Source organism: Orcinus orca, chromosome 16 (assembly GCF_937001465.1).
Source record: "Orcinus orca chromosome 16, mOrcOrc1.1, whole genome shotgun sequence".
NCBI lineage: Eukaryota > Metazoa > Chordata > Mammalia > Artiodactyla > Delphinidae > Orcinus > Orcinus orca.
In genome coordinates, this window is record NC_064574.1 from 73,217,510 (window position 1) to 73,239,932 (window position 22,423).

The following is a 22,423-nucleotide window of genomic DNA, read 5'->3' on the forward strand; positions in this document are numbered from 1 at the left end:
TCAGTGACCTGCCCCGCTTCCTCCTTCCTTACGTCTCTGTCCTCTCCTCCTGTGACTTTTCACTCTCTACTCCAGCCACACTGGCTCGGTGTGGTCCTCAAACATCCAGGCCTGGGGACTTCCCTGGCGGTCCAGTGGTTAAGACTCCATGCTTCCACTGCAGGGGGCACAGGTTCGATCCCTGGTCAGGAACTAAGATCCTGCAGGCCATGTGGTGAGGCAAAAAAAAAAAAAAAAAAACCAAACCAAAACAAAACAAACAGGTGTTTCTGCCATGTTTTTTTTTGTTTGCTTGTTGTTTAGTAAAAATATTTATTTATTTGGCTGCGCCGGGTCTTAGATGTGGCACTCGGGATCTTCATTGAGGCATGCGGATCTTTTCAGTTGAACTTTTTTGTTGCACCATGCATGTGGGATCTAGTTCCCCGACCAGGGATCAAACCCGGGCCCCCTGCATTGGGAGCGCAGAGTCTGGACCACCAGGGAGTTTCCTGCCATGGGGTCTTTGTACTTCTTGCTGTTCGGTGTGTGTCACTCCCTCACCTTCTTCACGTCTCTGCTCACATGTCACCTTCTCAGAAAGTGAGGACTTTCCTTGACTACCTTGTTTAAAGGAGCAGTTTGCTGCTGCTTCTCTCTCGCCTCCTCGCCTTTATTTTTCTCCACAGCACCATCACTCTCTGACATACTGTATTTGTCATCTATTTGTTTATTTGCACCTGTCCCTGCACACTAGAATGTGAGTGATTTCTGTCTGTTTTATTTTTTAATGTACTCCAGGTACCTAGAACATTGAAGGAACACAATAAGTATTTGTTAAATGAAAAAAAAATAGAATGAATAAATGAGTAAAAATACCTAGCTTGTATGATTTGTTGTGAGAATCTGAGTTAATAATATATGTAAAATCTCAACACGAGGTCTGGCAGGTATACAGTCGGGGCTCAATAAATGTGCTTTCATTGCTATTATTATTATTTTTAATTTTTGGCAGCACGCGGGCTTTCTCTAGTTGCTCTAGGCGCACGGGCTTCAGTAGTTGTGGCACGTGGGCTCAGCAGTTGTGGCTCACGGGCTCTAGAGTGCAGGCTCAGTAGTTTTGGTGCACAGGCTTAGTTGCTCTGCGGCATGTGGGATCTTCCCGGACCAGTGCTCGAACCCGTGTCCCCTGCATTGGCAGGCGGATTCTTAACCACTGCGCTACCTGGGAAGTCCCTCATTGCTATCATTGATAATAATAACTGTACTCCCAGGAGAAGAGGGAGTCAGGGAGGAAAGGGAGAGGTTCTTACCTTATTACATATCCTGAGCATCATCCTCAGAAATCCAAAGCTCTGACTCCTGCCAGAGGGAAAAAAAAGTTAAGGAAGAAATTTAGAGGCAGCCTGAGGCATTTCCTATATATAAATAAAACAAGAAACAAACCAACAACGATAGCTGATATTTGTTGAGCTCTGTGTGCCAGGCACTATGCTAAACATATTATAGGGCTTCCCTGGTGGCGCAGCGGTTGAGAGTCCGCCTGCCGATGCAGGGGACATTGGTTCGTGCTCCGGTCCGGGAAGATCCCACATGCTGAGGAGAGGCTGGACCCTTGAGCCATGGCCGTTGAGGCTGCGCATCCGGAGCCTGTGCTCCGCAATGGGAGAGGTCACAACAGTGAGAGGCCCGTGGTACTGCCAAAAAAATAACATATTATATAGTGATTATGTACTTAGATCCTCACAACCACCCTTTGTGGTCAATGCTATAATTACTCCCATTCTGCTGATGGGAATACTGAGTCTGGGAGAGATTAAGTGACTTGCCCCAAAACACCCAGCTAGGAAGTGGCAGAGCTGAGAATGACTACCAGTAGTCTGGGCACGAAGCCTGTGTTCTGTGCAAGCAGCAATAACATCTGTCTGAGGAGCCTTGACCATAGGGAAACCTTCTGTGTCCATTGTCGTTGCCAGCTTGGGGGCAACGTAGCTTGGGGGTCCATGACTGTTCAGACAATGGACCACACCCATTTTCAGCTGAGGGCTGAGTGCTGTATGGAATTTACCTGCCTCGGAAGAATGAAAACCTTGCCCAGCCTCTTTCCCCTAAAACTTCCACCTTGGTACAGCAAAAGAGTCTTGGAAGGGTCTAGTGCAGGACAGGGAGGAATCCCTAATGTTGACAGGAGAGAGGTGAGGTTGGAGTTGACCAGAGAACAATGAGAACCCTGGCTCTGACACCTCCTGACTCCTCTCTGAGCTTCACTTTCCTCTCTGTGAAATGGGCTGATTATAGTGCTTAACTCTGAGGACTCCCGAGAGAAGTGAATGAGACTCCGCTAACGCCATGCCTGGCATGCATCCCCATAGGGATTTTGTGAGGATTAGATGAGTATACACATGTGAAGAGCTTAGATCAACTCTCTGGCAGCTGGTAAGCACGCAAGTCTTACTATTCTAGACTCTCCCTGGGTAACTTCACTTTAAAGGCTCCAATTTCTACTTATACTTTCAAAAGCTCTATCTGCTTATTTTCTTCTGAGCTCTAAACCTAAAAGCTTCAGTGTTCAACAGGACATTTCCACTTGGGGGGCACACGGGCTTTGCTCATTCTCTAGCCCTTTGTATGTATTTAATACATCTGCCTAAAAAGCCAGCTGTTAAGGAAAACAGTCATTTTCTAGGGTGGTGTGATTTGGGTGGCAAAGAACAGAGACTCGTTAGGCAGCCTCAAGTTAGGAAAGTTTCAGGGAGGCCCTGAGTGGGGACACGCCAGGCAGGAATTTCAGCTATGGACCGGCCCAGCTTTGTTCCCTGGGTTACCTGTTGCGCAGGCTCCTTCTGGGCAGCCTTCCCTTGGGGGAGGGCCTCTCTCCTGACTACTTCGCTGCCTCCATGCCATAGGTTGGGTGGCTGCATATGGCCCCCAAAGTCTTAGGGTAGCATCCCTTGGAGAACCTGGAGCTTAGCCGTTTTATCATGGGGTCCTCAAAGGCACTAGCTTCTCTTCTGTGGAAGCCCATCCCTGAAGCCTTGGCCTTGTGTGTTCCTTCCTGCACCCCACTCAAACACCCCTAGCTTTGGGACGTCTCTCCACCTCATTAGTCATTTCCTCCTCTGTTCCATAGCGTCTAAACACAGCATATCGTAGTTATTGATGTCCAGAGCTCGTTCCCAACTAGGCTGTCAGGTAGGCAGGGTAGGAGGTGTGTATTATTCATATTGGTATCATCACCACCGAATGGGCCGTCAGTACATGTTTGCTGAGTGAATAACACAATGGAGACTCTCCACATGAATTAGGCCAGCTGGGTCTGGGTTGGCATTTTATTTACTTGTTGATTTTTAAAGTAAATTAGTTGTTTTAAAAATATTTTTGTAGGGAGTTCCCTGGCAGTCCAGTGATGAGGACTTGGCATGTTCACTGCCGTGGCCCTGGGTTCAATTCCTGGTCAGGGAACTAAGATCCCACAATCTGTGAGGCGTGGCCAAAAAAAATTTTTTTCTTTTGTATTGATAGTTTAAAAATAACATGTATATCGAAAACTATTTTTAGGGCTTCCCTGGTGGCGCAGTGGTTGAGAGTACGCCTGCCGATGCAGGGGACACGGGGTTTGTGCCCCGGTCCGGGAAGATCCCACATGCCGCGGAGCGGCTGGGCCCGTGAGCCATGGCCGCTGAGCCTGCGCGTCCAGAGCCTGTGCTCCGCAGCGGGAGGGGCCACAACAGTGAGAGGCCCGCGTACCGCAAAAAAAAAAAAAAAAAAAATTTTTTTAAATTCCGATGTGTAAAATTAAATGTTAAAAATTCCCCTCACTTCTCTTCCAAGCAATCCCCACAGGCAAATATCAGTAAAAAACATTTTAATGGCTTTATCGATATATAATTTTGATACCATACAATTCACCCATTTAAAGTGTACAACTCAGTGTTATTTAGTGTAGTCACAGGGATGTGCAACCACTACCACAATCTAATTTTAGGATATTTGTTTCCCTCCAAAGAAAGTATCCATCAGCTTTCCATCACCACCCTAGCCCCTCTCCCAGCCCTAAGCAACCACTAATCCACTTCCTGTCTCTAGATTTTTTTGCCTATTCTCGGACATTTCATATATATGGAATCATACAATATGTGTGTCTGGCTTCTTTCACTTAGCATGTTTTTGAGGGTCATCCATGTTGTAGCATGTATTAGTACTCTATTCCTTTTTATTGCCAAATAGTATTCCATTGTATTAATATTGCATATTTCATTTATCCAGTCATGTCACAATTTTTTAAAAAAGTAAATGTATTTATTTATTTTTGGCTGCGTTGGGTCTTTGTTGCTGTGCTCAGGCTTTCTCTAGTGGCGAGCAGGGGCTACTCTTCGTTGCAGTGTATGGGCTTCTCATTGCGGTGGCTTCTCCTGTTGCGGAGCATGGGCTCTAGGTGCCCAGGCTTCAGTGGTTGTAGCTTGCGGGCTCTAGAGCGCAGGCTCAGTAGTTGTGGCACACGAGCCTAGCTGCTTTGCAGCATGTGGGATCTTCCCAGACCAGGGCTCGAACCCGTGTTCCCTGCACTGGCAGGCGGATTTCCAACCACTGTGCCACCAGGGAAGTCCCAGTCATTAGTCACTATTAACAATTTAATACACCTCCTGTATTTGTTCAGATTGTCTGGGTTTGAATCTCTACTGGACAAGTTCCTAGAGGAATGACTTTTGGTAAATTATAATCTCTCCAAGCTTGGCTCAGTTTCCTCAGTAGTAAAATTTGAATAACAAAGGAATCTACCTCATAGAGTATCATGGTTGTACTGTCACGGTAATTATTATTTGTTGAGCACTAAGTATGTGCCAGGCATTTTAGGTATCTAACAGATAGATCTATGATTTACAAATTAGGGAACTGAGGTTAGGAGAAGTTAGGTAATCTCCCAGGGTTAAACATCCCCTAAGAAATTGATGGAGTTAAATAGAATCACAGGCTGCCTGCAAAGCCTGCACTATTACTGTTAATATCACGGAATAGCAAAGCACTTATCAAGGGCCTTGCAAAGAGAATGTGTTTAGTAAATGATCTGATATAACTATTAAAAAGTGGGGAAAAAAGACATCTGCCATTGTTAATTTTTGGCATATTTCCTTCCAGTCTTTAGGAAATATTTCAAACCATACCAAAATTCCAGAAAATAATAGACATCAACATTTCACCTCTTTTTTTTTTTTTAACAACACAAAATTTAGTAGATTAGGTGGCTCTATCTCCCATACCCTTAGGTATTTTTTTCCCTATGCTTATTTTTCCTTAGGTTATTAGAGTCACACCACATCATTTTCCATCTTTTAAATCCTATCTTGAGCATTTCCCTAGCATATCAAATTATGCTACATGGTTTCTCATGGTCACATATATTGATATTATACTGTATGGTTCAAACATGATTTATCAATTTCTCATTGTTGGGTATTTAGGCTGTCTCCCAGCAAAATTATCATTACACATCGATCTTTCTTCAAGCATCTGATAATTCCCTTTCGACAAATTCCTAGAAAGGCTGGAAGGTCACAGACTGTCATTCAAGCTCTTTGTACTTTCCTGCCAAATAGCTCTGAAGAATGGGAAATGGGAGAAGGGAGGCGGAGATTTTTTCCCCCCACTTTTTAGAACGTTTTATTCAATTATAACACACATAGAGAAAAATGCACATAAGCGTGCGGCTCACTGACTTTTCAGAAACAGAACGCACCGCGTACCCAGCACCCAGGTCCTGAAATAGAGCATTTCCAGCGGCCCCGGGCCGTCTCACCCCTTGCCATTGTTACTATTCCCGGGTTTTGTTTTGTTTTTTTGCGGTACGCGGGCCTCTCACTGTTGTGGCCTCTCCCGTTGCGGAGCACAGGCTCCGGACGCGCAGGCTCAGCGGCCATGGCTCACGGGCCCAGCCGCTCCGCGGCATGTGGGATCCTCCCGGACCGGGGCACGAACCCGGGTTCCCTGCATCGGCAGGCGGACTCTCAACCACTGCGCTACCAGGGAAGCCCCCGGGGTGGGATTTTAATGCCGCAAAGGCCTACTAATCCGATTACGTCTTTAGAAATTTACTTTATTCATACTACTTAGATATAATTTAGACCACGAAAACGTGAGCTAAATCCTGTCTGCAAACGCTTAACAGTCTGAAGTCGAGCTGGGCGTAGAGGACAGGGCTCGGACGGCTAGAGGGGCATGCAGGGCTCGCGGCCCCGCCGGGTCCTCCAGGCTCCCGGTGTGCAGCGCGGCGATCCCGGCGTGCACCGCGGCGCGCGGAGCCGGCCCCAGGGAGCTCGGCGTGGACGCCCCGTGCGGCGGCGGGGCTGTGTGGAGTTTCCCGGGTGCTGTCGGCCGGAGGCGAAGAGGCGGGGTCGACATGGAAGTGTAAGCAGCTCGGGGCGCGTCGCTGGGTTTGGGCCGACGCCCACAGCTGGCGACCGCTAGACCCTGGGAGCCGGGAGACATGGGCCTGGGGCGACCCCTCCTCGCGGTGGGGAGGGCGACGGATCGGGAGGCGAGGGAGGAAGGGGCTCTCGCTCTGTCCCTCCGAACCTTCGCCCCCACGCCCACCGCGTGCCCAGCACGCGGGGCCGAGTGCCACTTGTCTCGGCTGCCTTTCAGGGTGCCTGTTCCCTCCCTCATCCACTCACTAGCGTTGCAGGCGTCACGGTGGGGAGCCTGGCCCAGTGTTGGAGCGGGAACTTCGAAGGTACAAAGCCCTGGGTCCGGCCTGGAAGTACTTGGAGGAGAGATGGGTAAATGCTGGGGTAGAGCTTTGCTTAGGGGCAGTGGGCTCCTTTGGAACCTAACTCAGAACAGGTGCTGTCCAAGTTTGATGAGAAGCATTTAGCTATTTGTGTGTGTGTGTGTGTGTAAGGAGGGAGTAAAAGCCATTTTAACAGTTTTAACTCCACGTGGTCTTTTCCGTGTCTGCTCATTGTACCGGGTGCAAATGGAAGTTTTTGTAGCTACTCTGTATGTGGATTTTTGCACGGTTGACCTTAACTTGTAGGCATACTATATTGTGTTCTCTTTGCCACCGATTATTTAATATTGATACTTTCTTTTATGTTCTTTAGCCTGTTTAATGTCTACATGTACTACTGTTTTTCAGACTTTTAAAAAAACCCTGTATGTATATGTAACTGAAACGAAAGCTTCATGAGACAACGCAGTGTGCAGTACACTCTGATAGTCTCTTCTATTAAAATAGGGTGTAGACCCACTAAATTGATTTTGCAATCCACTAATGGGGTTTAATCTGCAATTTGAAAAACATGCATAATATTACTCTAGCCCAAGCCGTCATTATCAATTTTTCCCTCTTTATTAAGCATTTCCTGTCAGCATACAGACCAGCTTTAATTTATCTATCTTAAAAGAAGAATCCCTTGTCTGTCCCTACATCCATGTCCACCTGTTGCTCCCTCTCTGCTTCCTGTCACCAGAAAACTTCTTAGAAATGTTGTTTATCCCCTCATTCTCTCAATCATTCTTTTGGGCTTTCATCCTCACCAGTCTACAGAAATGGGTCTTAGGTAGGTTGCCTGAGCCTTCCATCTTGTCAGATTCAGAAGTTGATTTTCTGGCCTCAACTTCCTTGATCCCTTAGCAGCAATTGATACAGAAACTCAAGACACTCTCTTGGCTTTGTGACGTGCTCTCTTGGATTTCCTCCTACATCAAGGACTACTTCTCAGTCTTCTTTCCTAGCCCCGCCTTCCTTCCTTGCTTGGGCTTCTAAATGTTGAAGTATTTTAGGGCTCAGTCCTGGGACCCTTTCTCTCCACATTCCCTTGGTCATTTTACCCATCTGTATGCAAATGATTCCCCAGAATATATTTCTAGCCCTTTTCTCTTATCCATCCAGTTGCTTAAACCAGAAATCTAGCCCTCTTTCCTCACCGCTAAATCAAGTCCATCAGCCAGTCCTGTCATCTCCACGTTCAGAATGTATTTTGAATGCAGCACCATCCCCACTGCTAATTTTGTAGTTCATCATCTCTGGTCCAGATTAAGCAATAGCCTTTGGTTTCCACTCTTGCCCTGCCCCCTCCATTCTGTTTTCCACACAGCAGCCAAAGTGAATTAAAATATTAATTGGATCAAATCACCCCCTGTGTAAAAACCCTTCATTGCTTTTCTGTGTGCTTAGAGGATATCTGCATTTCTTAGTAGGACTACAAGACCCTATGTAACCTCACCCACTCACCAACCTTGTCTCTTGCCACTGTCCCCTCCCCCAAAGAGACACACTTTCCACTGGCAGTTAAGTAATTTCGGTAACTCTCCAAGCCCTTGCATTGCTGTTCCCTCTTCCTGGTAGACTTTTCCCCCTGTCCTGCCCACTTCTTACCTTTTTGACAGCTCAGGTTGAGTGTCCTTTTTCAATGTTGTTTTTCCTCTTTGGTAAATCCAAAATAAGTCCCACTTTTTGTCTCTCATAGAACCTTTGTTTACTTTTCCCTTAAATAATTACAAGTTCTGATAATAGATGTATGTTTACATGTCTAGTGTATTGTCTTCCTCTTGAGAGTGTAAGTATCATGAAGGCAGGGACGAGTGTCTGTTCCCCTAGTGCTTAGCAGCGCATCTGGCACACAGTAGCCCTTTGGCAAACACAGTCGGCCTTCTGTATTTGCTGGTTTAAACCCCCAGTCGTGGGTTTCACATCCACAGACACAGAGGGCTGACTGTACTTGTGGAGTGAAGTAATATAACAATACTTCATTAATTTAATAAATTAAATTAATATAAATTATTTAGCTAGTTTCCTGATTGCTGAGCATATAGATTTTCTGATTTTCCTAAGTGAAATGGTTTCAATCAAGAGTTTTTTCTCCTATATAGTAACCTGTCAACTTCTCTCAAGGAGTCAGTGACTCATCAAGAATTTTGTGGCTAGAGTTTGTGGGAAAATGTGGTTTTCTGAGGTAGGCATGTGGTTTAGGGGTGGAGGGGCGCCTGGAATGAGACTGTCTGGAGGCCTAATTCTGTGTTTTTTTGGCCCCAGCATGCAGCATGTGGGATCTTAGTTCCCCGACCAGGGATCGAACGCGTGCTCCCTGCCTCAGAAGGGCGGAGGCCTAACTGCTGCACCGCCAGGGAAGTCCCTGGAGGCCTAATTCTAGTTCTTGCCTGGCCTCCAGCATGAGGTGTGACCTCTGGGAGTGTGGTCCTTAGGATCTTCAGGAGACCCCTAGGTCTCTGAGAGGGCAAACACATTGTACCTCTGTTAGGCATTCCCAGGACCTGCAGTGAGGAGGCATGGATGGAAAACTCCCCTGAGTTTTTACTACTTTTTTTTCTTCAATCACTGAGTAACTACCTACTGTGTGAGTGATACATATAGATAGACACACACTAGAAGTTTTTTAAAGGTAAGGAATATTTATGCTTTATTTGGTTGAACGATAGACTTTAAAAATAAAAACTTTTTTTTTTTTTGCGGTACGTGGGCCTCTCACTGCTGTGGCCTCTCCCGTTGCGGGGCACAGGCTCCGGACGTGCAGGCTCAGCGGCCATGGCTCACGGGCCCAGCCGCTCTTTAGCATGTGGGATCCTCCTGGACTGGGGCACGAACCCACGTCCCCTGCATCGGCAGGTGGACTCTCAACCACTGCGCCACCAGGGAAGCCCTAAAAATAAAAACTTTTTGACCATCACATTGGATAAAAGGATATAAAATATTCATAGCAAAATTAAGTATTTGTATACTAAGGTATTTGCTGTTTGGCTGACTTTCTCTAATGCCTCGGGACTATTTATATGCCTGGAAAATTTTGTGTTCATCCTTTTATTTTTGAACTTAGTATACATAGTTACGGAAAATGGAGTTTCTTCCACATCATCTTTTTGAGATAGTGTCAGAATTTCCTTCTTTTTACAGCTGGAAATACTGAGGTTTAGAGAAGTTAGCTAATAGGTCTTATAGCAATTCAGTAACAGGACTGGAAAGAGGATAATTTGCTAGCTCCCAAGTGAATACTACAGTTTAAATTGTTCATTGACTTTGAAGGCTGCTCAGTTTTCTTGGACCAGAGTTTAGCTTTTCAGAACAGGACTTGAGTCAGTAACATAGGTTAAACATAGGAGAATTTGAGCAATTCTGTTTGTCATTGTGTTCGTAAGAGTTAACTGTGTGGCAGTTAATAGGCACTGTTTGCTTGGACTCTTTTGTGCATGTGTGAGTCTCTAAGGAAGGTCTGTCAGTAGATCATTTTGTTCTGTTTATTCAGAATTTGATTTTCTGAAGTAGTTGTTTGTGTCCATTAAATTGACTCAGCAAGTTAAGCAGATTTTACAGGTTAAATTTCAAATAGTACGTCAGCTTCAGTCAGCTAATTCATGACTTAAGGAAATTAAGTGACTGCCTTCCTGTAAGTATAGATTCAGACAGTCTTTAAAATTCACTTGGAATATTTGCTTTAAACATCTGTCAGTAAAATCAGTACCATTCTAAGTCCTACAGGAGAGTATGAAGTAAAAAAACATTGGAGGAGAATGTCCTCAATTACAAGTTATACTAATGTATTTTTTTTTAACTTCATGGAATTCTTTAGTTTTACATCTCCATTTTTCTCAACTTTTTACCTTGAAAAATTTCAAACCCATGGAACAGTTGCAAAAAGAGCATCTCAAGTTCCTTTATATCCTTACCTGGGGTCACCATTTGTTAACATTTTTGATATATCTGCCTTCTCTTTGTTACACATGCCTACATTCTCTCTCCACACACACTCTTTACTGAACCAGTTCAGAGTTGTAGAGATGTCATTTTATCAGTCTTAAAAAGACATTCTCCTGTGTAACTGCAATACCATCATCACACCCAGGGAATTTAGTGCTGATATTACCACTATTATTAATATGCAACCTATATTAAAATTTCTCCAATTGTCCTAATAATGTTTTATCTGGATTTTTTAAAAAAATTGATTCAGGATCCAATCAAGAATCACACATTGCATTTAGTTGTCAAGGTTCTTTAATCTCCTTTACTCTGAGAACAGTTTCTTAGCCTCTTTTTGTGACATTGACATCGTGACAAATGATAGTGATATTTGAAGAATCTAGGCCAGTTGATTTGAAGAAGGTTTCTTAGGTTGGGTTTGTCTGATTATATTCTCATAACTACATTTTCTGACAGGATTGCTATAAGGGATGTTTCCTTCTCAGTGCATCACCTCATCATTATTGGTGCTGTTAAATTGGATAACTTGATTAAGCTGATGTCTGTCAAATCTCACCATATCCTGTTCTCAACAACCTGCCACTTCGTGGTGGTTACAGTAACTTCTTCAGGATAAAAACTGCCTTCAAAAAAAATTTCCCAATACACACAGTTCATTTAGGACTCAATGAAAGGCAGATACTGTACTCGTTGACATTTAACTGAATAAAGGAATGCCTAGCATATTTTGGCATTTACTCCATTAGTATTTAGCTGGGTAAAAAAATTATTTATCTTCCTAATAAAAGAATCAATGAATAAATCAGCTTCTGCCCACCAGAATGCAAGACGCTGTACGTTTTAAACATCCATTGTTCTCCTGGCTCCAAAACACAGGTTCATGAAAATATACATGAAAGAGAGTTCCTTTCCTTCTTTGTATATTGGCTCTAGAAAAGGCAGAAGATGTTCTTTGGATTCTTGCAATTAACAATATTGACTTGGGCAGTGGGGCAGTAATTTGGAAGAGACAAGGACAGATTTCCCAGGCCATGGAATAATCTACATGACAGAGGGGGGCTGTGATTTGGAAATGAAGTTGTCACCGTGGCACCTGGGATGGATCCACTGGCCTTGAGGAAAAATAACATGTAATTTTTCTCACCCTGTTCCAGGAAGGGATGTTTTAGTTCCCCTGAATGTTAGGGCATGAAGGGAGTTGTAATTCAGTTTCAAGCAAAGATAGGAGGAGGCCTTGTGGGGTGACTTCCTGATTAAGTAGGCAAAGATGACATGTGGTTTGATTTGTCATTTTCAATTTTATTTATTTATTTATTTATGGCTGTTTTGGGTCTTCATTGCTGTGCGCAGGCTTTCTGTAGTTGAGGCGAGCGGGGGCTACTCTTTGTTGCAGTGCATTAGCTTCTCATTTTGGTGGCTTCTCTTGTTGCGGAGCACGGGCTCTAGGTTTGCAGGCTTCAGTAGTTGTGGCGCACGGGCTTAGTTGCTCTGTGGCATGTGGGATCTTCCTGGACCAGGGCTTGAACCTGTGTCCCCTGCATTGGCAGGCGGATTCTTAACCCCTGTGCCACCAGGGAAGTCCTGTCATTTTCAGCTTTAAATGAGCCATATCACGTACTCTAATTATGCATTATCCTTCCTGTGTTAGGTTCCATTTATTTATTTATTCAAAAATTTTAATTTATTTATTTCTGACTGCGTTGGGTCTTTGTTGCTGCATGCAGGCTTTCTCTAGTTGCGGCGAGTGGTGGCTACTCTTTATTGCAGTGCGTGGGCTTCTCATTGCGGTGGCTTCCCTTGTTGCGGAGCACGGGCTCTAGATGCGCAGCCTTCAGTAGTTGTGGCACTCTGGCTCAGTAGTTGTGGCTCACCGGCCGTAGAACGCAGGCTCAGTAGTTGTGGTGCACAGGCTTAGTTGCTCTGCGGCATGTGGGATCTTCCCAGACCAGGTCTCGAACCCATGTCCCCTGAATTGGCAGGCAGATTCTTAACCACTGCGACACCAGGGAAGTCTCCTAGGTTCCTTTTAAGTATGGTGTTCTTTGTGACCTGAGTTCCATTGTGGTCATTTGGGCAAAGCAGCACTTTTGTGAAATCCTGGCTATTTGTTGAATGACCAGTAGCATTTGGTAAGCTTCATGTGCTGATTTGATTAAGTGCTGACATTACTGTGCTGATGACCTAAGGCCTAGGTTGAAGCCTGCGTTAACCACCTGCTTGTTTTGCTTTATTTATTGACTGGGGAAACCACCCATCTATTTGGCTCATGTTTTTGAAATTTTGTGTCCTCAATTTCATCATATAGCCCCATTCCTAGTTTAAGAACAAACAGTAATCTTTGTTGTACATTATGTCAAGTCCATACTCCTTCCTGAAGTTTTAGGATTCTGCATTACTGGTTTCCATTTGTTCAATCCTGTTTTATTTTTCACAATCCCATAGTTATTGTCCACTTCAGTTAGGCTTTCTACTGTGTGCCCTTGAGCAAGTTTTTAAATCTCTGAGCCTCAGTTTCATCATCTATAAAGAAGGAATCATAATAGCTCCTACGTCACAGGGTTTTTAATGAGAATTTAAGTGAGGTGATATCTTTTAACAGTAATAGCCTTCGTTTAGGAGAACCTAATAAGTATCAAGAACTGTGTTACACTTTTAAAATTTGTTTTCCTTTCATCCTCAGAACGGCTTTATGAAGTAGGAAGAAGCGGTGGTTGTGGTGGTGGTAGCCCAGGCAGTAGTGACAATAGATGGTATTTATTGAGCACATACTGTGTTCCAGGTACTTTACATGTTTCAACTCAATCCTGTAACAATGTTACAAGGTTGATACTACAGTTGCCATTTTATAGATGAGGAAATTTAAGCATAGAGAGGTTAAATAACTTGCCCAAATTCACATAGCTACTGGTTGGTGGAGCTGGGTTTAGAATCCAGGCTACATTTCTAGGTACTAGTTATCTGCATTTTTTGTTTTATATGGGGATGCTTAACGGGGGTTAATTAACTCACTGAAACTCACATACCTTGTAAGTGGCAGAGCTGGAATATGAACCTAGATTTGTCTGATTTCAAAACTGTATTCTTTTAAAATTGAAATATAGTTGATTTACAGTGTTTCAGGTATACAGCAAAGTGATTCAGCTATACATATATATATTATGTATATATGTATTCTTTTTCAGGTTCTTTTCCATTATAGATTATTACAAGATATTGACTGTAGTTCCCTGTGCTGTACACTATACAGTAGGTCAAAACTGTGTTCTTAATTATTATACTGTACTGCCTCCAGACTGTTAAAAACAATAAGTGCTTTCTGATGTGATACTGTAGAATGGATCAGTTGTAATTTAATTCACGTCACATTGCTGTGCTCATTCATACATGAAAGGTGACGTTTTGCCTTGATTGACCATTGCCGGTGCTCAACACCTGAACTCTAGTGGTTGAGTTGATAGAAAAGATGAACACCTTGGGAGTTTTGTGGGTATCTGGCAGGATTCCAGATGTTGCTGGAATTTCCAGTAGTGATGTTAGTGTTAAGGGTCCCATTTCTGGTGATTCAACAGGAGGACTTGGCTGCCCAAAATGTCAATAGCTGATGGAAGGCAGATGGTACTGTAGAGAGGACATGGCTGTGGGATGAGGTGGCACTCTGTTTCTCCAGTTAATTCTAGCACCCTCTGTTTATTGACATCCCCCTACTCCTGTGGTTTTGCCCCCGTGTTCTTCCTGTAACTAACTTCCCCTAGATATCTGACTTCTCAACTTTTGCCTGCTTGGACCAGGGATAAGGATAGTATTTTAATCACCTACTTGGTGTTGGATGTGTGATGTACTGTGGCTGTTAAAAGGAGAATTTGCTCTGAATTTGTCCATCGCCAGCTAAACCAGTAAGACTTAGGACGTTTCTCAATTTTAGGTTGTAGTCCCCAAATTTCTGAACTGTGCTACTGAATCTTGACAGAGGGATTATTTTGTAGATATTTAATTCCCACAGAGGGATGTGAGCCCAGACTGATGATAATTTACTTTATTTTGCAGGAAGGATGCCAGCGCTGCGCTGCTCAGTAACTATGAGGTAAATAGCTTTGGACTATTGTGTTTTCCTCTCTGATCGTTTGCCCTTTGCTTCTGAAGATTATTCAGTTCGTTTTGGTTAGAAATGACTGAATTCCTTTAGATTTGCCACTTTAAAATAGGAGAGATGGCACCATCTGGTGGACCTTGGAATAGTCTTAGCTTGGTAAATTATATACAGTAATTCAGGGAAGCTGGGAAGCCTTTAGTTTACTGTAGGCAAACTTCTCCAAATCCCAAAGATTTTAGATCTTCATTTGGGATGCCTTCCTGTGATGGAAACATCAGTTTTGGAACTGTTTCTGTTTGCAGAAGTTTTCCATTAAAATGCTTAACGCCTTTTCCTAATTACCACTCTTTAGCTGTAAAATGCTTTTATAAGTTATTATTTTGATCCTCATAATAGTCTCATAAGTATTAACACCTTCATTTTGGAAGTGAGAGTTTAGTGACTCACCATTACGAATAACTTAGTAGGAAGTAACAGGTTTGGAATTTGGGGGCTTGAGGATTGGGTTGCTGGGGAAAGAAAGGAAAGAAGTTGGTGAGAGGGAGGAGAGAACATTATTTTTGCCTACCTTCTATTTTGCCTGAGTGTTGTTTGGTACTAGCAAAACTATCTGATAGGTTGACTCCAGGTATAGAAAAAACCATTCATATATTCACTGTCCATTTTTCTTATGCCAGAGTCTAAACTCAGGAAGACTTAGAGGAGATTTGAGTCTCCATTTTGTGATATATGTAGAAGGCAGTAGATTTAACACAGTGGGCCATATTCTTTTCTTCCTAAAGGTTCATCTTAAATGGTTGCTGCTCATAATAGGAAGGAAATGGTTGTTGGTCAAGCCGTTGGCTTTTTTTTGTGTGTGTGTGTGGTATGCGGGCCTCTCACTGTTGTGGCCTCTCCCGTTGCGGAGCACAGGCTCCGGATGCGCAGGCTCAGCGGCCATGGCTCACGGGCCCAGCCGCTCCGCAGCATGTGGGATCTTCCCGGACCGGGGCAGGAACCCGTGTCCCCTGCATTGGCAGGCGGACTCTCAACCACTGCACCACCAGGGAAGCCCCAAGCCGTTGGCTTTTAGGAACCTCCTTCTCCAGCTTAGACTCTGGACAAGGTGTGTAGTGTTTTATCCATTGGGGAAACATTGCATTAATTGGGTCTCATGCCCCTATTTCTGAAAGGAATGACAGGCAGGGGATGGGTTGCGTTTTATCTAGTCGTTACTGTGTTTATGATCCTATGCTTCTCTCAGTTCTCTGGTATAATCTCTAAAACAGGAGAGAGATTTCCTCCCCTGACCCTTCTTAGCACTAATACACATGTGTTTCTACCTTGTGGAGAAAATTTACTTCTAAAGTTATATAGCAGTTTTTCTTTCTTTCTTTCTTTTTTTTTTGTAAACTACTTTTATCGCTTGCTTCATAATTTTTCTTTTCCAGAAATAAAATAGATTTTCATGTTAGAGAAGCAAGATCTTTTTAAAAAATAATTGATTAATTTATTTATTTTTGGCTGCGTTGGGTCTTCATTGCTGCACACGGGCTTTCTCTAGTTGCAGTAAGCGGGGGCTACTCTTTGTTGCAGTGCGTGGGCTTCTTACTGCAGTGGCTTCTCTTGTTGTGGAGCACAGGCTCTAGGCACTCAGGTTTCAGTAGTTGTGGCACATGGGCTCAGTAGTACTGGCTCGTGGGCTCTAGAGCGCAGGCTCAGTAGTTGTGATGCACGGGCTTAGTTGCTCCGCGACATGTGGGATCTTCCCGGACCAGGGCTCGAACCCGTGTCCCCTACATTGGCAGGCGGATTCTTAACCACTGCTCCACCAGCGAAGCCCGAGAAGCAAGATCTTTAAAAAAAACAAACAAACAAACAAAATATATATATATATATATGTGTGTGTGTATATATATATATATATTTTAGGAAAATTTTTTAAAATTCAGGTACAGTCAGCATACAACATTATATTAGTTTCAAGCATACAACATAATGTTTTGATATTTGTATATATTGCAAAATGATTACCACAATAAGTCTACTTAACATCACTCACCATATATAGTTACATAATTCTTTTCTTCTTGTGTTGAGAACTTTTTAAGATTTACTCTTTTAGCAACTTTCAAATATGCAATACAGTATTATTAACTGACGTTGCCATGCTGTACATTATATCCCCATGACTTACTTAGTTTATAACTGGAAGTTTGTAACTTCTGACCACCTTCATCCAGTTTGCTTACTCCCCCCGCTGTCTCTGGCAACCATTTGTTCTCTGTATCTATGAGCTTGGTTTCTGGTTTCGGTTTTGTTTTTGTTTTTGTTTTAATTTTTGGCCATGCTGCGTAGCATGCAGGGACTTAGCGCCCTGACCAGGGATCGAACCCACGCCCCCTACAGTGGAAGCATGGAGTCTTAACCACTGGACTGCCAGGGAAGTCCCTTCTTTTTTTTCCTTTTCTTTTTTAGATTCCACGTATAAGTGATACCATACAGTATTTGTCTTTCTCTGACTTCTTTCACTTAGCATAATGCCCTCAAGTTCCATTCATGTTGTCACAGATGGCAAGGTTTCATTCTTTTTTATGGCTGAATAATATTCCTTTGTATATATATGCCACAATTTCTTTATCCATTCATCTGTAAATGGACGCTTTAGTTTATTTCCTTACCTTGACTATTGTAAATAATGCTGCAGTGAACATGGGGGTGCATATATCCTTTCGAATTACTGTTTTTGTTTTCTTTGGATAGTTACCCAGAAGTGGAATGCCTGAATCATATCGTACTTCTATTTTCAATTTTTTGATGATCCTTCATACTGTTTTCCATAGTGGCTGCACCAATTAACATTCCCACCTGTAGTACACAGTGGTTTCCTTTTCTCCACATCCTCCTCAATATTTATTTCTTGACTTTTTAATAATAGCCATTCTAACAGGTGTGAGGTGGTAATCTCATTGTGGTTTTTATTTGCATTTCCCTGATGATTAGTGATGTTGAGCATCTTTTATGTACCTGTTGGCCATCTGTATGTATTCTTCGGAAAAATGCCCGTTTTTAAATTAGATTGTTTGTTTGTTTTGTTCTGGAGTTGTATGAATTTATATATTTTGGATATTAACCCCTTATCAGCTACATGATTTGCAGATATTTTCTCCCATTCAGTAGGTTGCATTTTGTTGATGATTTTCTTTGCTGCACAGCAGCTTTTTAGTTTGATGTAGTCCCACTTGTTTATTTTTGCCTTTGTTATCTTAGCTTTTGGTGCTAAATCCAAAAAGTCATTGCCAAGACCAATGTCAAGGAGCTTACTGCCTGTGCTTTCTTCTAGGAATTTTATGGTTTCAGGTCTTACATCATCAAGTCTTTAATCCATTTTGAGTTAATTTTTGTGTATGGTGTATATAGTGGTCTAGTTTCATTCTTTTGCATGTGGCTGTCCAGTTTTCCCAACACCATTTATTGAGGAGACTGTTCTTTCCCATTGTGTATTCTTGGCTCCTTTATCATAAATTAATTGACCATATATGTGTGGATTTATATCTGGGCTCTCTATTCTGTTCCATTGATCTCTGCATCTGTTTTAGGCCAATACCATACTGTTTTGATTACTATAGCTTTGTAATGTAGTTTGAAACCAGGGAGTGTGATGCCTCCAACTTTGTTCTTCTTTCTCAAGATTGCTTTGACTATTCTGGATCTTTTGTGATTCCATACAAATTTTGGGATTGTTCTATTTCTGTGAAATATGCAGTTGGAATTTTGATGAGAATTGCGTTGAACCTGTAGTTTGCTTTGGGTAGTATGGACATTTTAGCAATATTAATTCTTCCAATGCATGAACATTTATGTGTGTCTTCTTCAGTTTCTTTCATCAGTGTCTTATAGTTTCCACTGTACAGGTCTTTTGCCTCCTTGGTTAAATTTATTCCTAATTTTATCTTTTTTGTTGCAATTATAATAAATAGGATTGTTTTCTTAATTTCTCTTTTAATAGTTTGTTATTAGTGTATAGAAACATAACAGATTCCTGTATGTTGATTTTGTATCCTGCAACTTTACTGAATTCATTTATTCTAACAGTTTTTTGGTGGAGTCTTCAGGGATTTCTATAAGTAATACCATGTCATCTGCAAATAGTGACAGTTTTACTTTTTCCTTTCCCATTTGGATGGCTAAATTTTATTCCTTTTCTTGCCTAATTGCCCTGGCTAGGACTTCCAATACTATGTTGAATAAAAGAGGCAAGAGTGGGCACCGTTGTCTTATTCCTGATCTTAGAGAAGCTTTTGGTTTTTCACTGTGGAGTGTGATGTTAGCTCTGGGCTTATCATGTATGGCCTTTATTATGTTGAGGTATGTTTCCTCTATACCCACTTTGTTTAGAGTTTTGATCATAGATGTTGAATTTTGTCAATTGCTTTTTCTGCATCTATTGAGATGTTCATATTATAGGAAAATTTACTTTCAAATACTCAGAATATTATTTTTGAGAGCCAAGGAGATCAGTTATATGGTGTGTATTGGTAGGAAACACTTGAAATAGTTTATGTAAACAAATGAATTTGCAGTATTTGACTTAGATAAAAAAGCATTTTTATTTTATTTTTTTTTAAATTTATTTTAATTGATTAATTTATTTGGGCTGCGTTGGGTCTTTGTTGCTTGCTGTGTGCGGGCTTTCTCTAGTTGTGGTGAGTGGGAGCTACCCTTCATTGCGGTGCACTGGCTTCTCATTGTGGTGGCTTCTCTTGTTGCGGAGCACGGACTCTAGGCACACGGGCTTCAGTAGGTGTGGCACGTGGGCTCAGTAGTTGTGGCTCGTGGGCTCTAGAGCACAGGCTCAGTAGTTGTGGCGCACAGGCTTAGTTGCTCCATGGCATGTGGGATCTTCCCGAACCAGGGCTCGAACCTGTGTCCCCTGAATTGGCAGGCAGATTCTTAACCACTGTGCCACCTGGGAAGCCCAAGAGCATTTTCAACAAGTCACATGCTTCTCGGACTTATTTGCTCTAATGCAAGAGTTTGGGGGAGGGTTTATGAGAAGAAAAGAGATATTATTCTCTTCATCCTTTAAAATCATTGACCTTGGAATAGATACATTTCTCAAATTTACTTATGGAAATCTTTTGTATATCTCTTCCTAGGTGTTCCAGTTACTAACTGATATGAAAGAGCAGCGTAAAGAAAGTGGAAAGAATAAACACAGTTCCGGGCAACAGAACTTGAATACTATCACGTATGAAGTAAGCCTAGGTTTTTGGAAGTTCTGCCCAAACTGCCATTGAAGGGGGTTGGTTTATCTTGCTGATGACTGGCCACTGAATCATGACTACCTATTATCTGATTTGAGTAGGTTTACTGTAACCCAGTTTTTATCCTGTTTATAGAAGTGGAAAGAGTTTGGCCAATTGCGAGTGTGAACCAATTGCAAAGTCAGAGGAGGGAATAATTAAAAGTCTGCCATCACTTCTAATACCAATTGCAAGTCGGGGAGACCCACGACCACCCTCAGGTTCAATAATTCACTGGAAGTACTCACGGAACTTGCTAAAAGCTATTATGTTCACTGGTACAGGTTATTACAAGGAAAAGATACAGATTAAATTTGGCCAAGGGAAGAAGCAAATGGGGCAGGTGCCAGGAGAAATACCAAATGCAGAGCTTCCACTGTTCTCTAATGTGGAGTCAGAGCACATTTCTCTTGAAATCAGTGTGTGTTAATACACACAGAATATTGCCAGCCAAGGAAGCTCGGCCAAGCTTTGGTGTCCAGAGTTTTTACTGGGGCTCCATTACCTAGGCATGATTGAATGATTGATTGCCTGTGTAGTTCATGTTAGCCTCCAGGTCTACTGATACTGTGTGACCCAAAGCCCCTACTCTAAGTCTCATTGTTAAGACCATCCAGTAGGACATAAGGCCCCCAGACAAAGATACTCCTATTAGATATAATGTTCCAGGAGTATGGAGATTACCTCCCAAAAGCTGAGGGCAATGTCCAGACTCTCCATTTTAGCGAAGCCAAATTCTTTATTACAGAGAAAGTGATACTTTTTATGGTAGAAAACTTAGAAAGTACAAAAAAGCATAAAGAAGAAATCAAAAGTAATTCATAATCTTAATATCTAGTTGATAGTTTGTTGCATTCTCTCCCAATCTTATGTTTAAGCTGTTGTATTTGTTATATAATGTTTGATTTTTATATCTGTCATTTTGTTTTTTCTTGTTATTTGCTTTCAATTTTGATTTTGTCTTTAAAGAGGTTTGGATTTAACTCTTTTAATTTTTCTTTTCAAAGACATTTTTAAACTTGCATTAATGTATCATAATCTCTTTTAAGGAAAATAAGGAATTTAACACTTTCGTCACCATTCCTTCCCATCTGATTTTTTCCATTTAATTGTGTGTTTAGAACCCTACAGTTCATTTATTCATTCGTGTTCTTTCACATTATATAGTTCATCTCTTTCAAAGAAGGAAATAAAGATTGTTGGTAATTAGTTTTATACACGTTTCAAACTATCAAGCACCCTTAACTACACAGTTAATTAGTTTATGCTCACTATCACTCTATTAATTTTTTTAAATTTTAATTAATTTATTTTTGGCTGCATCGGGTCTTTGTTGCTGCACGTGGGCTTTCTCTAGTTGCAGCGAGCGGGGGCTACTCTTCGTTGTGGTGCATGGGCCTCTCATTGCAGTGGCTTCTCCTGTTGTGGAGCATGGGCTCTAGGCACGCAAGCTTCAGTAGTTGTGGAGCACAGGCTCTAGAGCACAGGCTCAGTAGTTGTGGACCACGGGCTTAGTTGCTCCGTGGCACGTGGGATCTTCCCTGACCAGGGATGGAACCCATGTCCGCTGCACTGGCAGGCAGATTCTTAACTACTGTGCCACCAGGGAAGTCCCCACTCTATTAATTCTTAAGTTCTTGCTTTTAATTTTTGGTGCCTTAAGGAAAGTTACTTTGGTAATAAATGTGCCCTTCTCATTTCGTGATACAGAGTACATGGTATCAGTGTCTTATTACTGATGCTGTTAACTTTGATAACTTGGTTAAGGTGGTGTCTGCCTGGTTTCTCCACTGTAAAGTTACTGTTTTTCCATTTCCATATTCTGTTAATTAGCAAAGCGTCACCTAGTCCAGCCCACATACAAGGGGAAGGGGAATAGGCTTCATCTCTTACGGGAGGGATATTAAAGAATTTGAGGACACACATTAAAACTACCGCAGTAATTAATAAATATTTTGGGGAAGCTGCTTTGAGACTATGCAAATATCCTACTTCTTAAGCTTTTGCCCATTAATTTTAGTATTCATTGGTGGATCCTTCCTGCATTAATTATTCCTATGGTGCGATTGCCCAATGGTGATTTATTTCCCTCATTCTATGTTTAATTGTTAGAATTCTTTGTAAGAAAGAGTTGTTCCTTCTAATCCATTTATTGGGTCATTTATATATGGACTTAAGGCTATTTATTTTATTCTTCGGGTTCCCTGTCTATAAAAAATTGATACATGATAACACAGTTGTCAGACTGAGTTTTTTCTTTAAGATCAGAAAAGCTTTATTCTAAAATTTCAGTAATCTTTTTGTTCTAGCTACTGGTTTTATTTTTGAGGAATTCCCATTATATGAAGATTGAGTCTT

General features: G+C 42.1%; 1 protein-coding gene across 8 annotated transcripts in view; it reads left to right on the forward strand.

The window, feature by feature from the left end:
* The window catches only part of CRCP (CGRP receptor component), an 80,134-nt gene that overhangs the window by 12,262 nt on the left and 45,449 nt on the right, over positions 1-22,423 (forward strand). The window contains exons 1-4 of one of the 8 annotated variants that reach the window (XM_033426266.2): positions 6,267-6,381; positions 13,371-13,469; positions 14,735-14,771; positions 19,919-20,017. In XM_033426266.2, the coding sequence (XP_033282157.1) occupies positions 13,438-13,469; positions 14,735-14,771; positions 19,919-20,017 (168 nt within the window). In that variant the 5' untranslated portion in view covers positions 6,267-6,381; positions 13,371-13,437. Of the gene's footprint in view, positions 1-4,958; positions 6,382-13,370; positions 13,470-14,734; positions 14,772-19,918; positions 20,018-22,423 lie in introns of those variants that run through there. The other 7 variants (XM_004268751.3, XM_033426271.2, XM_033426268.2 and 4 more) reach the window with 7 other exon arrangements.